The 24,660-nt window shown below is 36.3% G+C and overlaps 1 protein-coding gene across 2 annotated transcripts in view; it reads left to right on the plus strand.

Annotated features, from left to right (window-relative positions):
• Positions 1 to 24,660, plus strand: part of LOC110028011 (ubiquitin-like-specific protease ESD4) — a 60,666-nt gene that overhangs the window by 18,715 nt on the left and 17,291 nt on the right. For both annotated transcript variants that reach the window (XM_020729700.1, XM_020729701.1), the window contains exons 5-6: positions 19,014 to 19,106; positions 19,201 to 19,320. In XM_020729700.1, the coding sequence (XP_020585359.1) occupies positions 19,014 to 19,106; positions 19,201 to 19,320 (213 nt within the window). The remainder of the gene's footprint in view (positions 1 to 19,013; positions 19,107 to 19,200; positions 19,321 to 24,660) is intronic.

Here is a 24,660-nt window from a genome sequence, read left to right on the forward strand (position 1 = left end):
CCTATTGTAGGCAGTGCCAAAGTCATATTTCGTCCACATCAGGGAGGGTGAACCGAAGGCCTGGTTAGGTTGAAGGGGGGTGTATCCAATTTCATAGGTCTCTCTAGTGCAGCTTCAATAGGGTACATGACATGGTGGTTGAAGTAGTGCAACTTTAAGCCAGGTAGTTTAAACCAGATTGGAACTATAGGTGGTTGTTGCCTAGGGATAAATTTAGGAGACCACTTAAGTAGTTTCATATATTTTCCCTCTATTGTTATAACATTTTTGGAAAATATTTTGGCATAGTCTTCCACTTTAGATAATTTTATCATCACATGTCTTCCATCAAAGAGACCAACCTTCCAGAGTCTCAATAGTTTAAGATCTTCAAAAGCCCTTCGAACGATTTCCATTTTGAGATGTCCCGATTGGAACTTTGTAAGGTTGCAGTCCTCCTCGTCTTCGAATGATTCGTGGTAAACCTGAGAGAAAACCTGATCTGATCCCATAGAGTCAACCATATCAACAAAAAAGCTTTCCCAAGATTTAAATTGAAATAGTCGGTGGTTGAGAAGGAACAGTAGTCATAGAGCTCAGAGTGGAACGTGGGTCAAACTTCTTTGCTGCTCGATATGCAGAGCAAGGATCGAACGAAGACCACAACAGAGGATGCTGCTCGATACGCAGAGCAAGGATCGAACGAAGACCACAACAGAGGAAGTCGCGACATTGTGCAAGGAAGCTCGCGCGAGGCATTAGGACAACGAAGGACGAACGTAGCTGCGGCGAGAAAGACGCGAAAAACCTCGTAACAGCGAGAAAATGCTGCGAGAAACAACGACCCGAGGAAGAAGACGATGAGCGAGCACGAAGAAACCAACGGAAGATGAAACACTCGAAACAAGAGAAGTCGGATGCGCCAACTGTTCGTCGTCGAGCACGACGAAGCCAAAGGAGTTAGCACAGGGTTTGGCCATCGGGAGAAACCTTATTCCGCTCTGCTAGGGTTTCGCTTCATGGCGATCCCTAGCATCTCGGGTATTTAATAATGGCAGTTAAGCATTTAATAATCAATATAAAATATTGAATAATTTATAAATATGATCACTTTCGATATTGCATAATATTTAAGATGTTTTACCATATCATTAATATATTTATATCATTTTATATTTTTTCTAGCCGTCTCAAAACCATTGTTTAAATAATTGTATTAGTTAAGATATTTTAATATCAATATTTTTTTCATTTACGTGCATAAATATCTTAGCACTCCCTCACCAATCCACAAATAAGTGACTATCATATTTATGCATACACATATAATCAATCTATATAGTTTATATCATTCACAATTTCATATCACTCAATATATAATATTATTACTATAATGTATAAATATTTTATGATGTCAAACTATAAGTATTCATATCGAAATGACCGATAAAATTTAAGACAAACTATAAGTATTCATATCGAAATGACCGATGAAATTTAAGAATAGAGGAATCAACTTTATTAATCAAACATGAATAATAATTTATTAAACTGGCTTAGACGAGATACACAAATTATACTATAATTTAAGAGTAGAAATACTTACCTCAATGTAGTTTTATTTATGCTTGAATTTTCCTTGTTCTCGAATCTTCTAAAATTGATGTCTATAATAAACAAGAGTATTCATACTAATAAAATTTAATTTATTTATATCACTTTAATTATCTATTAATTTTATTAAAATCTTAATTTCCATCATTTTACTTTATGTAATCCTAATTAATTTTATTTTGTTATTCAATATATATATTTAAAATTTATTATTTAAATTATAATATAAACCCAAACTTATCTTATCGGAGTTTGCTCAAATCAATCTCCTTCATTATTTTGCTCGCACACTTTACCTACTCGTCACCTTCAAGCTGAAATTTTATACCTTGAGCACTAATTCAATAAAATTTTCTATTAACATTAATTAATAAACACACAATATATATATTTACATAAATTATTTTATTAATTAACTTAATTTAAAATCTCTTACTCACCCTAATCTCTCGGTCGTCTGTCTTAACCTGCATAGACACGACTTCCCCTTCTTGCCGCACAGAACTTCCTCCGCCTTTTCTCCTACTTGAATGTAGGATGCTTGAGGACGCCTCCTCCAGCACAAAACCGCGGTTTCCTCCTCTTCAACTCTAAACCCGCGAGAAACTCGCAAGCCTTCGCCTCCACTCCTCTTCTTCTTCAAGCACAAGTTCTTGCTCTTCCCCTTAGAGCACAACATGTTCTTCCAACACACAAGGGCATGAAATGGATCACACCCAAGCTTTACATTGTAGTTTCTGCTTAGGGTCCTCTAATCACCCTCCAGTACGTCTTTCTTGCTTCACGAATTGTACGTGTGAGTCTTCGTTGTCATCACCTTCGACATATTTGGCGGCACCTCCTCCCGCGCAAGACCAGCATGTGCCATCCTCTTCCTCTTTTGCTTCAAATTGATACTCCACTTCCATCCGCGCGCGAGGTTTCTCCACTCTATCTCTCTTTCTAGTTTTTTCTTCTGTCTTTTTTGTCTTCTTCCTTCTCTCTCTTTATCCCTCATTTTCAGTCTCTTGTTCGCTCTTTAATTCATTCCCTCCAGTTCGAATGAAATGTTCGATACCTAAGAGGAACTCAATCGAGACGAAGATTAGTTCAAATCGTCACAGATGAAATAAAGTCCATTTTCTTTTATTACTTATATATATATATATATATATATTTTACACGCACTCGCGCGTACACACGTTATTATAATCTCTCATCCTTGTAAAAATTTCATCATCGAAATTCACAAATCTACTCTAAGCCTCCCATCACTTCTCATTAGAACTCTTGATCTCGTTCATTAAGATAAAATAAATACAATAAAATAAAGGTTTGATACTAGATAACTAAACTATCATTTCCCATCAACTAAAATAGGATAACATCACATCTAAACAAAGTTACCATAACAACAACATACTCCTCTGAAAAAATAAATACACTAGAATGACACTCCTATAACATGTGATAAAATATACTACTCATCAATCCCTAGTACCATTAACACCGACAACAGGTTTCAAACTCTCTACTAGTAAGTGAATTAGCTCGATTTCTAACTGACTCTCTTGATTGAACTTGAGTAGGAGCTGAAGCTATAAACTCTATTCTTTTTTGACCACCTGCAGTCTTCAACGAAGGAAATCCAACTAATTTCTGTTATTTTGAGATTTTCTTGTCAAGTGAAGGATAATATTTAACTATGTGAACAGGCTGGCGATACCAATAACTAGTAGGACAACCCATCAAACATTCACCTTTATGTGTTTTTCACATTTGACACAAATGAATACAGTATTATGAGAATTGTCGTCACTGAATGTATCAAAACTAAATTTGGGCTTCTTCACATTGATTCCCTTATATTGATCCACATATTTTCCTTTATCAATATTCTTTCTCTTTTGCGTCTTCTTAAGCTTCTGATTAACTTGAAAATCAATCTCTACTCGTCTCGTCACTCTACTTACATTGAGTATTCAGCGATCCTTAAATTCACCAACGACTGTCTGATCAAATTTTTTAATCCTGAAAGGAATCTGCAACACTTCTCTTCTGTAGTAGCTATCAATTTGGAAGCATATCTTGATAGTGCAATAAACTCTGCTTCATGCATGACTATTTTCTCTCGTTGCACCAACTTAATGAGTTTTTCCTACAACCATCTTTGAACGGCTAGGGGTACAAACCACTATCTGAATAACTTTACAAACTTCTCCCAACTTATTATCATGTTGGGTATGTTCCCTAGCCTATCTCGACGCTGCCCATGCCACCATCTTGTAGTTTCTCCATCCAATACAAAATTAGCTAATATTACTTTTCGTTCATCCAGACATGTCATGCTATTTAATATTTTTTCTATGCTCATTAATTAATTCTCCACTTCAATCGGATCTTCAGTTCCTTTGAACAAAAGTAGACACAGACCTTGAAATATCTTTAAATACTTGTCCATAATAATAGTCTGATCCCTACTAAACTGTAGATTGGACTTCTAAATCAATTGTGGCATGTCGTCATCATCTGGGTCAAGGACATTCATATTCACATTTATAGGAGGCGATATTTCATTTTCTACCTAGGTCCTCTCTTCTTGTATCACCGACACATTAATTGTCGGAATTGAAATAATTACTTAATTAGTGTTAACTTCAATTTTCAATTTTATTATTATAAAACTTTGTTGTAGTTATCCTATTGGCTCTTTCATTAATATTGCATTAATTAATTTTTTTTACGCTCTGCTCTGATACCACTTTTATCACCCAGGGGTTGGAATTAACCAATACGGTCGGACGGTAGAAAATTAATTTTTTATAAATAATTAACATATGAAAGAGCCACTATAACAACAACAACAAAACCTTTATCCCACTAAATGGGGTCGGTTACATGAATCATTTTTTTCTATTGTGTTCTATTTAGTGTCTAATAAATTAAGATCATTTTTTATACAATATGCTCAAGTCATCCTAGGTCTACCTCTTTCTTTCTTAACATAAGTCGACTGTAAAACATCTAATCTTCTAATCAGATCATCAGATGGTCAACGTTTAATATGACCAAATCATCTAAGATGACTTTATCTAATTTTGTCCGTCACTGGAGCTACACCAACCCTATCATGGATATTTTCATTTCGCATATTGCCACTAAGTGTAAAGCCACTCATCCACCAAATCATTCTCATTTCGCATATTGTCACTAAGTGTAAAGCCACTCATCCACCAAATCATTCTCATCTTGACAACATTTAATTTTATGCTTCCCTTTTAAGGCCAACATTCAGCGCCATAGAGCATATGAAAGAGCCACTACAAATAAGAAATTTTGGAAATTAATTTAACGTAAATCCACTACACCACAGTAACACAATTAAAACGAGTATTTAAACAGGGTTTAGAAATTAATTTAACGTAAATCCACTACACTGAAAATAAAATTTAAGAATTTGACGGTAAGTTAAATCTAACTTTTTTTGGTATTTCATTTAGTTTATGTCGTAAGTCCAATTTTATAAAATCCAACTATTATTTAGATTTAACAGATGTAACATAGGAAAAAAATACTTCGATGGGATTTATGCCAAACATGTCAAATTGATTTAACAGGATTTAATCTTGAATCAACCAAACATTGATTTGGATTTGATAAATCTGGATTTACTTGATTTACTAAATCATAATTAAATTAAATCCTAGTAGCAGCCAAACACCACCTAAAGCAGTTATAAATTTATCTCTGATTAGATTATCTGCGTTTATTATAAACATTTTTCCTTATATTGCTCAGCTTTTAATCAATTAATTAAACCTAAAAAATTAGTTTAAAATAAAAATGAACTAATTAATGCAAGTGAATACTAATACTCCTAGACCACAGTAACACAATGAAAACGAAAATAATATACATGCCAATTAAGTTTTTAATAGATCAATATTAAATATTAGATAATTTATTAATATAATCACTCACAATATTTCATAATATTTATTGTGTTTTACTAAATAACATATTTATATCATTTTATATATGTACAACCGTCACATGATCCATGTCTAAAAGTTATACCAGTTAAGTTACTTCAAAATTAATATCTTTTTTTTTATTTACCTGTAAATGCACTTTAGTTTTTCTTGCCAGTACCATAAAGATATGACTCCATCATAGCCAAATATACACGTACAATCAATTTATGCAGTTCATATCATTCGCAATTTCACATCACTTAATATGTAATGTTTATTATTATAATGCATAAATATTTCATAATGTGAGACTACAAATATTTATATCAAAATGAACAATCAAATTTAAGAATAGAGGTATCAATTTCATTAATCAATCACAAATAACAATTCATATAACTGGTTCAGAAAAGATACAAAATTGATACTATAATTTAAGAGTAGAAGTACTCACCTTAATGTCGATTTATTTGTTCTTGAATTTGACTTGCTCTCGAGTCTTCTAAAATTGATGCCTATAATAAAAATATGAGTATTCATATCGCTAAAATTTAATTTATTTATATTCTTTTAATTATCTATTAACTTTACTTTATTTACATATTAATTTCAATCATTTTATTTTATGCAACCTTAATTAACTTTATTTTACTATTCTATATATATACCACAATCTCCCTCCTTTAGCTCACACACTTCACTTCTCCTCTCCAAGCTGAAATTTTAACCATGAGTTCTAATTTAATAAAATTTTCTATTAATATTAACTAATAGACGCACACTCAAAATATATATATATATATATATATATATATTAAAAAATTTAATTTAAAATCAAAAATTTTCTATTAATATTAACTAATAGACGCACACTCAAAATATATATATATATATATATATATATATTAAACAATTTAATTTAAAATCGTATACTCATCTTAATCTCTCGAATGCCTGCCGCGAATACACGCCTTCCCCTACTTCTTGTCGCACAAAACTTCCTCCTTTGCTTCTCCTGCTCTAGCGTAGGGTGCTCGACGATGCCTCCTACCACACAAAACTACGACGTCCTCTTCAACTCGGAACTTGCAGGAAGCCCTTAAGCCTTCTCCTCCGCTCCTCTTCTCCTTCGAGCACAACTTTGTCCGACACACTAGGGCGTGAAACGGATCACACAAAGCTTTATGCTGTTGCTTCAACTCAGGAGTCCACCGATCACCCTATGGGAAGACTTTCTTGCCGCACGAGTCGTACGTGTGAGTCATTCTTTGATGTCGTCACCTTCTGTATAAGACCAACACATGTCGTCTTCCTCCTCTTTCTGCTTCAATTTGATGTTATGCTACTACCCGTACGCGAGGTTCCTCCACTCGACCTCTATTTCTTCTTCTTCTTCTAATTTCTTCTTCATTTTTCTATCTTCTTCTCCCTCTTACTCTTTATCCCTCACTCTCAATCTCTTGTTCGCTCTTTAATTCATTCACTCGGGCTGGAGTGTGATAGTCAGGAGGCATTCTTACTACAAATAAAACTTTTTAAATGTTGAGGAAGCTCTAAAGGATGAATATTGGATTATTGATATTCTAGAAGAGTTCAATCAATTCGTTACAAATAATTCAAAGCCCGCATATCAAATATATTATTTAATATCCATATTTTTTCCCATGTTACATGCTCGAGTATCTTACTGTCCTCAACTAGTATCATATGAGAGTGAATTCTATCAATCAACATGCATATTCTATAGATCATTCTCTTTGCATTCTATATATGGTTAATATGAAATTTGAAATCTAACTAGAAATCTTTATCACTCAATTCAACATGATCAATCTTTTTCATTAAAAAAATATAAATCATTAATAAATTTTCTATATCTTTGGACAAAATGAATATCAGTAATAGTTAATGCAGAAAGTGAATATCAATAACAGTTAATGCGAAAAGTATAATATTACCATAACTTAGGAATATTAGTACTCGAATAAATCTTAAATGAGTTGTGCTTGCTTCTTTCACTATCTCTAACCGTTATTACTTATTATTAACTTTTATTTTCTCATTATGTATTTTCTATTTTATTTTATTTTGTTCTATTTCTTTCATTTGGTGTGGCTATTATAATTGGGTTTAAATACTCCTCATTCTATCATTAATATTATGTTTCTATTCCAAATCTCAATATGGTATCAGAGCCTAACCCTAGATCCAGATCTCTGTCGGCCTTCTCTGTAGACGCCGCCACTGCTCTTCCCTGCAGGGCCTCCCGTAGGGACTCCTGGTCGTCGGCCTCCTCAGGAATCTACAGGAACTTTCTAGTTATCTTTTGTTTTTCCCTGCAGATTCTTGTAAGATTTTCATGTGGTTTTCTCCCTGGAAAGTTTCCCGCAGTGTGTTTTCTCCCTTTGTTTGTTTCCTCTGCAGTGTCAATATCCTACCTACAGGTGCAGCCGCCGGTCTCTTTTGTCTTCCTTCTGCAAGCGCAAGCCGCCGATTCCAGTAATTGCTATTTTTCTTGCACCTGCTTGCTCCTGCTGCAGTCCAACGTCCCTATAGGTTTTTAGATTCCCACAGTTATATTCGTCTGCCGCTGGCCTACTAGAATTCATTGATGGCTCAGAATCACAACCACATCTTATTTGGCTCAGTCGAAATTATGGTGGATTCCTCCAACACTGATTCATCTTCAGAATGTGTTCTTGATTCTACCAGAGGATAGACTCCAACCTTCACTCTCGTGCAAACCGGAGGATCAGAAACCATTATAAACTTCTTGATCACAACTCATATCTTAAAGGAAAGTAATTTTATCCAATGGTCCCAAGCGGTGTCTTTATTCATCAAATGATGCAGGAAATTCGGTCACCTCACATGTATGATTCATGAGACTCCAAAAATTGACCCGACCTACAGAGCTTAGGAAGTGGAGAATTTCATAGTCATGCGTGTCTGATCAACTTCTTGGAGACTTCCATTGGTCGTTGATATATGTTTCTCTCTTCAGCTAGTGTCCTCTGGACAACAGTCTTTGATACTTGGATTTAGAAAGCTTTGGTCAACTTTATGAGGTGTCTAAGAAAATTCACGAGGCGAAACTGACGTCAAGGATTGTGACCCAATACTATAATAACCTTGTTGCACCATGGATGGAATGCGGCCTGTACTATGACTGCATTTGGAATTCTTCAATCGACCTTTCTCTCTTCCAGAAGAATATAGAAAAGGATCGTGTGTTCCAATTCCTGGTTGGCCTTAACAAAGACCTACGAAGTCCGCCATATTCTTGGTTGGGACCCTTTTGCTTCCTCTCACGTTGCTTTCACTAAGGTTCACCAGGAATTGAGTTGGAGATTTCTCATGCTCCACTTCTACTCCTTCAGCCGAATTGTCCTCCTTGATCTCGAATAGTACTCAGTCCTCGTCCATGTCATTTCAGACTGTTCACCCCACTTTTGATTACTGTCACAAACCTAATCACACTTGGGACAAGTGTTGGAAACTTCATGGTAAACTGACATACAAATTTTCGGCTAAATCCTCTGTTACCAAGGGCCTCACGATGACGTCCGAGTCTACCACAGTTCAAACAACTCGTACTCGGAACATCCTGGAATCCTCTGAATCCTTAAAAAACTAGATTGAGCAATTGATTAAGCTACTTGGAGCCAATCAATTCTCTACGGGTGTGTGGCGTCCACCTTCAACAAGGTATTCTTTTTATGACTCACGATTTTTTCCTCATCTAGTCCATAGGTTATTGATTCAGATGCCTTGGAGCATGTGATTGGATGCTCACAAGCTTCTCGACTTACTATTTGTGCTTTAGGAAAGTTGTCAGAATTGTTGATGGCTTATATAATTCCATTGTTGGTAAATGGTCGGTTGTACTAACGACCGATCTAACTCTGGAGTCTATTTTACTTGTTCTTCTATTATGACTTGACTTATTATCTGTCAGCAAGTTGACAAATGAGATTGATTGCGTTGCTAATTTATCTTCTGATTGTTGTGTTTTTTAGGATCGTTGTTCGAGGAAGATGATTGGAACTACTAAAAGGGTAGTTGGACTCTACTACTTTCAAGAGAAGAGCACAGAAAGTGAAGACACGACACACAAAAGTTGTAGTTTATCTCGGGTCATTGAATATCCTGTTATGTTGTTACATTATTGTTTGGGTCATCATAATTTCCAATGTTTAGAAAATTTGTATTCTTTGATGTTTTTCTATAAAAATCTTTTTAATTTCAACTCTGAGACATGTTAGTTAGCCAAGCATCATCGGGTTCATTACCCACTCCCCCATACTTAAATATTTTTTGCTACTTTCTCTATCATTCAAAGTGACATATGGGGTACCTCTCGCACTTCCAACTACACTAATAACGGTGGTTTTTGACTTTGATTGATGACCACACGTGGATGACATGATTCTATATTTAAAAGACAAATCGGAGGTTGTTGTCACCTTCCAAAACTTGGACATCTTCGTTCTAACTTAATTCAAAACTCTAATTCAGGTTCTTCGGACTGATAATGGTCATGAGTTTTTCAACTCTATTTTCCGTGAATTTTTGGTAAGTGATCATCCACCATAGCTCGTGTATGGCTAAAAAAAATGTGGTAGCCGAGAGAAAAAGATCAATTCCTTGATTTTGCTCGCTTCATTATGTTTCAATCCAATGCCGTAAAATAATTTTGGAACAATGCCATTCTGATCGTCACTTATCTTATAAATAGAGTCTTCTCTAAAATTCATAAGTTCTGAACCGCCTTAGCCGTCTTGATTCGCTTCTTTGCCAATCGGGTCTTCTCCACATTAGATCCCAAGATTTTTTGGTGCACTTCCTTTATTCGAGCATTTCCCCCACTCATTGTAAACTTAATCTCATATCCATAAAATGTATCTACCTAGGTATGCTGCCACTGAAAGGGGTATCAGTGTTTGGATCGTACAACAAATAAAATTTATATGAGTGTTGATGTCTTCTTCTTTAAAAGTGTTCCCTATTTTTCTAGTTCGGTTTCAAGTGAGGGGGAGCTTAGATTCTTAGACACTGTCCATTATCCTGCTCCTATGAATGTTACCCCCTATTGTCCCTGCCACTGAGGGGTCCCTTGTTCTGTTGAGTACACCATCTACCTCCTCCCACTGTCCATGTCTACACTCTGCGCACCTGTCCCAATTCTCATACTTTTGAGTCAGCTTCCTTCTTAAAGGAAATTGACTCCACTCTGGGCGACATCCTTAGCACGACCCCTCCTCCGAATGAGGAGGTGAGTTTTCTGGATAAGACATGCAATCAGACGTGCTCCCTCTATTATATGACAAAATATATCTCTTTTCAACTCTGACGGGTCCTTTGAACACAACAAGACAAAATTGGTCGTCATAGGATATTCATAGACCTACGATATTGACTATGAGGAGACATTTGTTCCATCGGTTATGTTAAACACTATTCGAGTTTTGTTTTTCTTTTCGTTGAATCTGGATCGAACTTTATTTGAGTTAGATGTCAAGAATGCATTCTTGAATGGAGAGCTTACAGAAGAGATAAACAAGTCTCTCCCTCATGGCTTTGACTCTATTGCCTCCAGAGGGAAAATGTGCAAGCTGCTAAAGTTTCTCTATGAGCTAAAGCAATCCCTAAGGGTCTAGTTCGACAAGTTCACAAAGGTGGGCGTGGGCCATAATTTTACTCAGGCTCAATCGAATCACTCTTTTTTTCTGACATTTCTCCCATGATCGGATAACTATCTTTATTATCTATTTTGGCAATATTGTTTTTATAGGCAACGATATCTCAACATTGGAGTCCTTGAAAGACATTTTTACTACGTCCTTTGAAATGAAGGACTTGAGATCTTTCCGATATTTTTAAGGCATGAAAGTGAACTGATCTTCTCGCGGCATTTGCCCGTCTCAACGCAAATGTGGTTAATATTTTGATGAGAACAACCTTCTTCTGTGCAAACCAGTGGCTTCCTTATGGATCTCAATGAAAAATTATCGTACATTCCTAATGCTATGTCTGTCAACAAGACTCATTACTAGCGCTTTGTGGGGAAATTCATTTACCTCACCCATACTCGTCTCGATATATGCCACACTGTTGGTATGGTGAGTCAATTCATGCATGACCCATATGAGCACCATCTACAAGCTGTCCACCAAATTTTTCACTATTTAAAAGGTACATCAGGCTGAAGTTTGTTTTTCGTCATCACACCTCTCGGTCTATTATTGTTTATACAGATGTTTATTGGGCTAGATCAACTCATGATCGACGCTCCACCTCGGGGTATTGCTCATTTATATAGGGAAATCTTGTCACATGGAAAAAAAAAACAATCTGTGGTTTCCCGGAGCAATGCTGAAGCTAAATTTTGGTTTATGTCCTTGGAGATCTTTGAAGCTCTTTGGTTATGCATCATGCTCTATGAACTTCGTATGTTAATCTTCGTCCTGTTGTGGCTATTCTGTGATAATAAGGTTGTCATCAACATTGCTCACAATCCAATCTAGCATGATCGTACCAAATATGTGGATACTAACAGACACTTCATTAAGGAAAAGATTGAGTACGAAAAAATTTGTATTCCTTTTGTGTCATTCAGTGGTCAACTAGCGGATATCGTTGCAAAGATTTTTTGTTGTTCTTCATTTGGTGACTTCAAATCCAAGTTGAGTATGACTGACATCTATGCTTCAACTTGAGGGGGAGTATTAGTTTTATAACGACAATCTAGCCGTTATTATTTATTATTAGTTTTTATTCCCTTATTATGTATTTCCTATTTTGTTTTACTCTATTTTATTTCTTTCTTTTATTGCGTCTATTGTAATTGGGTTTAAATACCCCTCATTCTATCAATAATATTATGCTGCTCTATTCCAAATCACAACTAAATACCATGTTAATAAATTGTCTTTAAATAAGGTATATTCCACCCCTCTCCTAATATAGTAGTATATTTACTTAGCAAGCCCTATTTAGTATATTCAACATATTGACAATTTAACGACAAACTTCTGCCATTTTATAACTATACTCACATAGAATTATGTAGACCTACGCTTTAGTTCGTTTTCTTTTATAACTGTTATTAATTTTTAAATCTCTAATGTAGTACATTACATTCTTTTATATCAATCTATTAGTATTACTCATTCCTTCTTCGCAAATGCATAATCCTTTTTTTTTTTTGCATTGTTACCAAATTTCATAAAATGGAAAATTTTATACCTTTAATAGTTTTTAACAATTCTCCTTTCACTTGTTTTGTTCATCTTCTCCTCACGTCAACCATATCTCACAGTCTGTCTTTAAACATAGACTAATTCTTGGGTTTTAAACCTAATTGCTTTCATTAAGTAGAAAAGAGAATATGAGGTTTATTTTTTATTTAGGTTTACCTTAACTTTTGTCTTGGAGGAGGTAGACAAATCTCATCATTTTGATTTCATGCCCTAGTCACAACCATCAATTTCTTTAACTAGATGGTTAATGCAAATTGAGCACCCTCATCTCTTGTATGCTCGATAATGCATGCGTCTAATGGCAAACCATAAACTGCTAGATGCTTTAACTTACTTTCTGTGCAGATTTTGCTACCGTTTGTTGACCTCATTTTTAGTGAGGTCTAGTTTTCTTCTTAGTGTTTAGGGTCTAGCCTTAGGGTTTTTCATTTGACTGTCTTATAGCCTTAGAAATGGGACCCACCTCATTTTAGAAATCCAACCTATTTTTTTACCCTTTCGGAGTTTCGCATGTGTGGTATCGGCCTCTAGCACTTAGGAGGTTGAAACTAACAAGAGGAAACCTAAAAGGAGTCCCTATAGGGTCATTAAGCCTTAGGATTGTCTTATGCACAATTTGCACATTCGCACACAAACTTCGCAATTCGAAGAGTCGATACATTCGTTTTCCACAATTCGCATCGCTTGCGCCGTTATTTGTTGAAAACTTAAATATTTTTTTTTGAAACGATCGATCGCGAGTCGAAATTTTAACGAAAATCGAATTCAACGCGTTTTTGACCCGATCGTCGACGAGATTGTCTGAACGGTCTCGAATGATGAAACGGATCGAGCTAATGCGTCTGGAACGTCGAAATTACCTAGGGAGGACACCCATTTTGCTAGGGCTTCGCGCACGAATAAATTGCACGAAATTTGACACTTTTTTAAATAAATAAAAAAAATTCTTATTTTTAATCCCTAATCTCGCACTCACGCACCTAATCCTTCTCCATTTGGCCCGATCCTTTTCTCTCCCGCGAGCAAGCCGTACGCGAGCCCTAGCCCGTCCGCCTCTTTCTCCCTCATTCGTCCGAGCTGAAGCCCCTCTTTTTTTGCACGACTTCGACCCGAGGTCCTCTCCTCGTACGCCTGTCACTTTGCCTAAAGCTTCTTCCCTGTGCCCTGCGAAAAGCTTCCATTTCGCCACGCTCCCTACAGCCTCTGCCGCCACTCCCTCTGCACTCTGTCGCTACTTGCCGTTGCGACCTTGTCCCCACTTCCGTCTGTCGCCATCAAGCTTCGGCTCACCTCCCAGGTAAGTGACGGTAAATCTGTTCTCCTCCTCTGGCTATATAAACCCCATCTAGTGGGGGTCTTTAGGGTTGGCCGAAATTTTAAGGAGAGGGGAGGTGCTGCCATAATTTTGGGAAAGTCATTGGAATTGCGTTGGTGGAGCTTCACTAGTTGGTCTGTTCTCTGTGTGCTTGGGCATTTTTGAGCTCTGTTGGTTTTGGGTAAATCTGGAGGGAGGTAACACTCTTCTTTTCCTCCTAAATCTCTCACTCTCCTAAATCTGTCACGCATTTTAAATTTCTTGAAAGCCCTAAGTGTATTTTGGTAGTGAATTCATTCTGATTTTGGATGTGAGGCGTGTAGGCCCTCTTTCACCTAGGCTACTGTAGCTTTTGCCATTTTGTATGCTGCTTGGGGCCTTGGGGTTTCATTGTTTTAGCTTTACAAATATAACACTTTAAAACTTGTTACTTGCAAAACTTTCATTCAGTTTCTTGGTGCTTTGCTCTTTTAAAAATCTGACATAGTTTTATTTGTTATTTGCAACGGGTGAGAAGTTGTAGTACCTTGGTTTTAAAATCTGAAAGTTTTGGGTGGTCTATTTGTAAAAATCTGAGGCATTGGGTATTGCAGTTTGTCAAGCAACTATATGCATCTGTAGCATTCCTTTTCAATCTTTGGGTGGATGGAATGTTGAACAAGCGAAAGGAATGGAATAATTTTATGTTTTCTAACATAAATTTTAATGGCATATCAAGTTTATTATTGTTCACATAACTTCCGATTTTCTTTTTTTGATTTTCATAGCTAGTATGTAAAAGTGTACTATTTCCCACTTGTCTGAGCTGCTGCTAGCTTTTCTAGCCTTGCAAGATTGTTGCACATGGGGGCATTTACATACATACCACTCGAATTCTTATGCATTTACATAACTAGCACCCAACACAAAATGTAGAAGGGCAATTGGCCTTACTGCTTATGAATATCTTTGGCTATCTCTTATATGTTTATATTTGTGAAATTTGAAAACCGTGTGAGCCGTTCCTTTTATATATATATATATATATATAAGCTTGGGATTCTCGTCGGTTGCTTTGAGCTGCATGACCTTGTTGCGTTGAAGAAGTTTAAAGCTCAATTTGATTCGATTGTTATTACAAATGTTATTTTCAGGTCCTACCGGCTTGCGGTTTGGTGAGGGTAAAAATGCCGTTCTTTTCAATCCTATTATCGCGACGTTTTGGGACTGTCTTACAACTTATTTGGCTACGGTTTTAAGCACCGTTTTTGGAATATTTTAACGCTACTTTTAAGGGATGGTTAAGTACAGATTTTGAACCTTATGAATTACTGTTTGGGGCGCCTTCTTTACTGTTTTGTGCACCACTTTAGTGCTGTTTTTGGAGGGGTTTCGAGGCTGTCCTTGCTCGACTTCCTCATCGATTTGGGCACCGTTTTGAGGCATTTCGGTGGGCTGATTTGAAGTAACCGATTAGTGATTTGAAGGCTTTCTCGTGTATTCTTTGGGAGACTTGAAAATATGTTTTGAGGGCTTTTGGAAAGTGAAAACGCCGCTTTTAGGAGGGCTTAAAATGTTGTTTCATTCGGGAAAGTTCGAAATCGCAGTGGATTGGATTTATGAAAGTTTGGGAAGCTTTTTGAGCATCGTTTTGGGAAGTTTAAAAGATGGCTTTCTTTTATATATTGGGATTGGTCTCGTTTCCTCTTCTCTCCTCTTCTCTCTCTCTCTCTCTCTCTAACCTTTACGTGAGAGTTGTTGGTGCCTTATGCTGATTTTGGAGGGGAGCTTAGGCGGTGTTCTTTGTAGTGTAAGAACATTGGAAGTTCCAATTGAGTTTTCTCAAATTCATGTTGTTGGAGGATGTAAATCGTTTTAAATGCAGTTTTTAGGGCCGATCCACTCTTCACTTCTTTGATCTTTCAAATGAATCAGTCCCTCCTCTTTCTCACCCCCTTTTTCTTCTTTTCTTTTCTTGCTTCTTGATTGGATTTATACACTTATGTACGAAGCATAAGTTTGCACATATAGTCTTTTGCTACATTTGGACCATCAAGCAAGGCTGTAAGCAGGTCAGTTTCGAGGTTCCAGGACAACGATGAAAAATGCATCTAGGTATGTGTGAGAGGTCCTAGTACAATCCTGACTCAGTGACTTTGAGAGAATAAGTGATTGACATTACCGTATTTTTAACACTTAGTAAAGAGTTACCACTTGATTTTACAGATAGTGGGAAGTTCCAGCCTACCAATATGACTGACTCATTAACTTTCTAAAGTATGAGATTTTTTTAAGTGATATATATTACACACATAATCAATTAAAAAAAACGATCTTTCAAGTGCATGACAAATCAAAATTGCTTTTGAAAAATGAAATCTTTCCTAAATATTTTCTGAAAATTGCACGGGTCAGCCATATGAACTAGGTTAGGGATTACTCTTTTCTGTGACTGTTAGGCCGGTGACCTTTTAATTAGTGTTGGATCACACATGCATGATGTTGACTATTTTGTTTGGGCCCCAGGGTCTTAATTTTAACCCAAGGTTCTGATTCTAAGTTCATCATGTTTCGAGTGTTTACGGTTTTCTTTGGTGTCTTGTGCATTTTCTATTTTCTTTGAGCTTTCGTGGGTTGCTTCCAGTTTTTCTTCAAGTTTTTCGTGAGATACTTCACCGATAGACTTTTAAACGTCTATACATGCATGCTTACCTTGCTAATCAAATCCTCTTCTATACTTGTTTATTTCTACCTGCAACGCTAATCCCATTTGCAGGAGTAGCAGATTCGTCTGGTGCACCGGTTTATTTTATATTTACAACATTTTATTTTCTTTCCTGTACATTCTAATGTTTTCCTTTATTGTACATTTTACTGCATTTTCTTTACTGTAGCTTTCCTTACTGCGTTTTTTCCTTTTTTGGTTTATTGCACCTCTCACTGTTTCCTTTATGTATTATACCCTTAGAATAGGAGGCCGGTAGTACGGTTTTATAGGAGGTACCCAGCAGCAGATCACCTACTCAACAATTGCATGTACATTTAAACATAAACTAAACCTGAAGTTGCTACGACGTGGAGCTTTGACTTAACACCGTGGGCAGCACGACGATGATGTACAGAAGAACAACTTCGAGAGAGTCTACAACAACAAAACCTTTTCTTAGAATTAAACAACAAACTATAGGACTTCGAGGTAGTCTGCCTAACGCGACATAAATTCTCATTTTATCTTTTAGGTCTTTGCACAGCCATGTTGTGCAATTTAAGACCTAACTCACTTTAGGTCAGGGGGTTGTCATCCGATACGACGTAAACATTCATATTTTTCAAGTCATTTGTATGACTGTGTCACACAAATATAAGTCCTAAATAATAAAATTGTTAAGATGAAACATCAAATAATATCTTCTCGAAATTGAAGCCAAACAATAGGGTAGTTTGGGTAGTCACCGAGGTTCTCCTCAAGATCTATAACATCTTCTACTTTTCTTTTCTTTTATTCCAGAAATAAATGTTTCCATTTGGTTTTTTTCCCACTTGACTTTTCTATGTCCTAAACTTTGAATTCATGAAGATTGATACTTCTGATCATCATCGAGAGTTCTTTTAAGTGATTTCAGTCATTTGAGAGGTAATTAATTATAGGGGCTTGCCTCTTTAGAGAGCTTTAAGAACCCATGTAATATAAACCCTATCTAATTTTTAATATTAGGTAGAGGAACTTGTCGATCAATATAAATGTTCGCAGACCAAAACTCAAAACGAATGCCATAAATTCTTTAGTTTATTTAATCGAGTCTTACGGATAAGTGATATGTCTATTTCTCGGGATAGGTATATCACTTGCAGTGTTGTGCTCGTTTATTCCAATTTGATGGCCGACACCCTTTTATTCTTTATTTCCTTCGACCAAGCCTTTTGTTTCTCTCTTTCTTGTTCTCTGTCTGCACTAACCAGATCTAATAATTTTTTATTTTTAAAGCACGGGCTTTTACACTCTTAATGGGTTTGCAAGCCTTTATTGATTTTAGGGGACTTCATTAATCATTTTTCCGATAAAAGCTTGCGGTACTTAGCTTAGCCACACGGAGTTGCTATTTGGGTATGCTAGTCTTTGTTGGCTAAATCTGGAGGCTTGTAGGACCTGGTTAACAAATAATTACCCCATTATGCTATTTTAGATTATAATGTTTTTTTATCTATTAAAAATTCACTATGATTTTCATTGCAATATCTTGTACTTGATTGCTCCTTAGCTTTGATTTCTGGTTTACTTTTCTCATCTGTAGCACTTTTTTTAATTATGAATTTAGTTTCTGTTTTCTTTTTTTAATTTTGGCATTTTTTTTTTTTTGTAGAAGACTTAGAAGTAATGCCATTACTAATAACCATGTTGAGGAAAAAATATTTACGCACATCATACGCACACAGTTCTGTGTGTGTCCTCCAGTTATTTGGGGGGTATTGAAGGGTTATGTCGGTGTTATTGGGGGTTAACCTCACAAAACCCCCAAATGACAGCAATATTGAGGAGCATTTAGGCCCGAACATAGGCTACATTGAGCTGAATCATATAAAAATCTGTTTTCTCCTGATTTTATTTTTGCACTTAATTTTCTGTATCATATCTTGTAATATTCTGTAGCTGTAATTTTAGGTAGCTTGCGATTTAAGTTCGATTCTGCTGATATTTTTAATAGATTTATTTTTTGGTGAATTAATTTGTAAAGTGCATAATTAGCCCCTCTTATACCTTCAATGGGTGAACTTATTACTTGTTTTTTTTTTATCTTTTTGTATTTTTTTTTCACTGCATGTGTTGTTGCGAGTTGAATGCTGGTGGCTGCTAACTTTTTATTTTCCTTTACTATTTTTTTCTCTTTCTAAAATAGTTTGGTTGTTTTTTAGCTGATCGGTGGGGGGAATGAGTATGATTTTAGGTCTGTGAAGCGCTGGACCGCACCTAGTAAACTGGGTTATTCCCTCATTGACTGTGACAGAGTAAAAGCTACATTACTCTTGTTTGACATGATTTCTTTATAAAATTTGCATGTTCCTTTATCGTGGTGATATGTGTATTTGCAAAAATTTGCAGGTCTTTGTTCCCATACACAAGGATAGACATTGGTGTTTAGCAGTTGTCAATATCAAAGATGAAACTTTCCAGTATCTTGACTCCTTGGGTGGCATGGATACTTACGTTCTAGAAGTGCTGGTATCATATACCTTTTTTATGCTGTCAACTTAATGGAAGTTATTTGGAGCCTTTATGTTTTTCTTATTTTTGTTTTCAAGCTTTCTGTGGAAATATGTATGTTCCTGCTTTTTTTTGGATGATGACGTGCATGCATTTTTTTTTCTTATTTAACACTTACAGAACCAGGTAATAAGGGCTCGAGTTCCTATGATAAAAATGGATTCGTTGTTTCTTAATTGAATTGTTTGAATAGTATATATAAATAGTCTAGATTATGAGATTATATAGTTTTATTTAATATTTTGACCCACAGTTTACTGTAAAGACGAATGAAAAACAACATGCTGAGCAAACGTGTATACACCTAGCTATGTAGTGCACACAAATTTGATATGTATGGGCATGTGTGCAGCACACAAAAATATACCAACATGCATGCTTAAATAAATGGACAACAACAACAGCAAGAACAAGCCTTTATCCCACTAAGTGGGGATGGCTACATGAAACTTTTTTCTTTATTGCGTCTATTGAGTGTCATATTTTCATTTAATTCTAATAAATTAAGGTCTTTTTTTATACAATATACCCAAGTCTTATTAGGTCTACCACTGTCTTTCTTAATATAAGTTGAATCTAAAACATTTACTATCCTAATTGGATCATCAAATGGACAACATTTAATGTGACAAAACCATCTAGAATGACTCTCTAATCTTGTCTGCCACTGGAGCTACAACGAATTCATTTTTATCTTCCTATGAATCATTATATCTATTAATTTCAATAATTTATTTGTGAGGGTACCAATATTTAAAGATATTATTCTAATATTAGTTTCATAGACTGATTTCTTTGCCCGCATTCGTCAATGTGAGAACCCTTGCTTATTTTAAATTGCACCTAGGCACTTGTGTAGTGAGTCTTGCATACTTGTCACTATATTCAAGTACAACGTGTCACTTCCAAAGGACACCATGTCATTTGCACAATGATTTAAAAGATTCTTGTCATGATTTTAGACATTTTTTATGTTGGGTGTCGACTCCTAATGCAGCCTTCTACTTTTTTCATCTAAGACTTACATAAATAGACTGATATTGATATATTTAATATTCAACGTTTATATATCTACATTGATGCATGTTGTATTGGCACTTAGGAGTATTTGAGCCGGAAAATCTGTCTTCTTAGGGCTATGAAGAAGGTTTTTTTTCCTACTTAATTAGGATTTCCTTTAAGGAGAGTCGAGTTCAACATTAAGCTCATATGATTGTTTCATTTTATTTTTAATGTTGGAAATCTATGATGCGTGGACACTTCTACTTAAGAAGCCGTGCAGTGTCAAACATGTATCGAGCGCGAATACAAATCTTAACACGTGCGAACACAACATAAAAGTGTCTGATTTAAGTAACATAGGGTACGTTTGGGGCGGCTTATAAGTGCAACAACGTTTTTGAAGACGCCGCCTAACCATTTGGTTTGTGTGTTTTTGAAAACGTTGTCTGCCGCGTTTGGGTTTTTTATACTAAACGCAGGCCGCGGGTCAACCCCTGCGATCTACCTGCGGGTCGCGTTTCAGGATAAACTGTTTATCCTGAAAGGCACAAGCTGCTCCAAACAGACTCTTATTGCTCTTCCCATTTATTCTATATGCCATTCAATCATTTATCAGTTTCATTTTGTATATTATCAAGCATTTTAGTGACACTATAGCTCACTATATGATCATTAGGCATACATCATCAAACTCTATTATATTAGCATATTTGTATTTATGCATCATTATAATCTCATTAGGCATACATCATCAAGCCCGATCATTCTAACTATTTATATTGATGTAGCTTGCTATAAACGATCATAACATCTCTAAAGTAAAACATTACTTGCAAAAGTGCTTCGGCCAAAGTAAATCCAACTGAAATAAGAAAATATTTGGCCAATCCTCCTGTTCGAACACAAGTAACAGCTCTAGTATACATATCTTTAATGACTTGAATCTAAGCTGGGTTAGGAAAAACTCCCTATAAGGGCAAGCCCCTATAGTAATTACATCTTAAATGACCGAAATCACTTAAGAATACTCTCGATAAAAATCAGGAAAAATTATCTTCAAGGACTTCAAAAGGATAGGACTTTTCAACGAAATTGGACAAAGAGGTGTGCAAAAGGGAATGGTTCAAACTTGGGACATTTATTAAAGGATCCAAAGGAAAAAAGAACTAGGGGATGCCACAGATCCAGAGGAGATTCACGGTGGCTTTCCAGTCTACCCTATGGTTTGGCTTTAGTTTCAAGGAGGAATATTCAAGTGTTTTATCCTGCCAATTTTATTTAATTAGGGCTTACATTCATGTGAAACACTCACATAAATAGCCTGGAAGATGTGATGATTTATGTCGTAAAGGATGACAAACTCTGAATCCAAAATGCTTGAACAGTCTCACTACAACGATATAGTAGTATTTTCTAAATTATAGCGCTACACTATTCGTTGAGTGCAACAGTCTCATTATCTACAAACTTTCTTTTTTTATTAAGTATATCCTTCATGAACTTCACATAGCTTGACATTTGTTCAAATGCTTGAACAAATGGAATTTTTACCGTTAATTTCCTCAAAACTTCCAAAAATTTTGAAAATTGATAATCTCTATGTTTCTGCTTCAATCTTCGAGGAAATGGAGGTGTTGGTCTTTCTACAACGATTTTCATTGGTTTAATAGGACTTTCTACTTCATATGACATGCTATATAGAGTGGTGACAAACACAGTAAAAGGAATAGTATAACATCCTTTACAGAACAATAACAAGTAGAAACATGAATAATTTAACATGCTGTACATAACAGTAGCAGATATAGTAGAAAGAACAGTATAACATGTTGTACAGGGTAGTGGCAGGTATAAACAAGAATAGTATAACATTCTGTAAATGTAAAACGAATTTGTACGCCCGTGGGATCCGTTGTTTCTTAAATGTAGCAAGCTGAAATGTATTGCAAAAAAGCGTAGTCTAGAAGAAAAGCCATCCAGAAAATCCGAAGAATAGTGTAACGACGACTCATGACCGAAAACTCGAGAACATCAACGAGAAAAGACTCGAGTAAACATCTTCAAAAATCTCGGAGAAATCTTGAAGAAAAGAAAAGAAACACGAGTGCTTTGTCCAAAGCTTCGATAAAACAAAAAGTTCAGGTAAGGGGGACCGCAAGCACTTATGTAGGGCTAGGTTCAGATATATATGTGTGTACTCGAGGGTCCACGAAGGCTACTCGGTCACCCGAACGTATAGAACCCGTCACTCGTCTAGAAGTGTGTCTTGAACCTCACCTAGAGGGCTACTTCCCAGCCTAAACAGGTATTCGTCAGATGGACAATCGATTTTTAAAAATGTATTTTTAAAATTTATGTTTTTGACATGCACATAGGTTTTCAAAAAAAAAAGATTATCAAATTTTATTTTATAGCGAAGAATATTTTTTTTATTTTTTTGAAATAAGTTAACAAATTTTTTTTTATTGTCCACAAGTCGATTACGCTGTCGAGCGTGAGACTGCCAACTATCTAAGGATGTTTGAGCCAACTCCTGCTAGACTTATGTCGTTGAAGGATACCGTTATCCTATTGTTCATCAAATACTTGGATTTTGATGTTATAGGATAGGACATCTTTCTGTTCTATCTTCGGTGTGCCTTTATCATCACCACCCTACGCCCCAAAATAAACTACTTGCGACCTTGCTTGATGGTTTCACGTATAGCAAAAGATTATACGTGGACACTTATGCGTCGGACATAAACATCGAAAAACTGAACCAAGAAACAAGGAAAGAAAAGAACAAAAATGGGGTGAGAGAGAGGAGACACTGATCCATCTAAAACACCGAAAAAGAGAATAGATCAGTTCTCAAAACTCCTTTTTCCTAAAACATAAAAGGTCACTTTGCGCTAATTTTCCAAACCCCAAAAACGTAGGATTAATCAAATCAATCAAATGTTCTCCCAAATAAAGCTTGCAAATCTTCCCAAACCCCAAGTTGATATCAAAATCTCCCAACTCCCAAATTAATCCATATTCTCAATGCACTGAGGTGTAAGACCCACGGCCTGTATCAGTAGAGAAAGGAAACCAAATAAATTCTCACGACCGGGGTTACTACAAAGAGATGAACAGCAGGTAAGGCTCTCGGCCAGGGCAACAAAAAGAAAAGGGAGGAGCTATTAAAGCTCACGGCTAAAGAAACCCAAGGCAAAAAGAGGCGCAACAGCAGGTAAGGCTCTCGGCCAAGGCAACAAAAAGGAAAGGGGGAAGGTATTAAAGCTCACGGCTAAGGGCGGTAAGGGACAGCTGCTAAGGCCCACGAGCAAAGGCAACCCCAGGCACAAGTAAGGCTCACGGCTAAAGGCAGCAAGAGACAGCTGCTAAAACCCACGACCAAAGGCAACCCAAGGCACAAATAAGGCTCACGGCTAAAGCAACCCAAGGCCAAAAGAGGTTCACAGCCAAGGCAAACCCAAACCGATTATATGAAGATATTTGATATACATAGGAGAGTGAATGGACAAACCCTCACAAAGCCTCCAAACCGACTCCAAAGCATTGTAAGCAAGGCCCACAGCCAAGACCAAAGCCAAGACACGAGGCAAGGGAAAGGGAAGGCTTACGGACTAGGCTGAGTCCAAGGCATAAGGCAAAGTCCACGACCAAAGCAAAAGCTAAGTTTCAATAAACTCAACACCCAAATCTTCCCAAAATAAGAAACTGAGCCCACTCACCAAACCAGCTCTCGGGTAAGGTCCAGAAAAGGCAAAACCAAACCAAGCCAAACTCTCGGGTAGGGCTAAGAACAAGTAAAACCACGCCCTGCACCAACTTTAAATCATTTGGGGATAAACTCACACATATATTGGACTTGGAGTAGCCAACAACATACAGATCCCATGCCAAAATAAGCTTTACAAGTATGCAAAAAGAAAAATAAACCAAGGGCTGGATCAGGCAAAACCGAGCCCCAATAGAGGCTAAAACCGAGCCACTCAAAGCCAAAACAGAGTCCAAGCATAGATTAAAACCCAAGCCTTAACAAAAATTAAAATTCTAGCCATCTTAAGGTAAAATCGAGTCAACCCAAGTTTTTTATCAAATTCCATATTAGTTAAAAACCAAACCGAGCCAAGCAAGGCTAAAACCCGAACCCAGCAAGGGTCGAAAACCAAGTTGCAATTGAGACCTCCAACACTAAGCCACAATAAAAGTTAGAGCAATATTCTCATGCTTTTAAGACATCTTTTAATACATCTCACACATGCTTTGAGTGAAAGTGGATCCACATGCTTTGAGTGAAAGTGG

The sequence above is a fragment of the Phalaenopsis equestris genome, unplaced genomic scaffold (assembly GCF_001263595.1).
Source record: "Phalaenopsis equestris unplaced genomic scaffold, ASM126359v1 Scaffold000479, whole genome shotgun sequence".
Classification (NCBI taxonomy): Eukaryota; Viridiplantae; Streptophyta; class Magnoliopsida; order Asparagales; family Orchidaceae; genus Phalaenopsis; species Phalaenopsis equestris.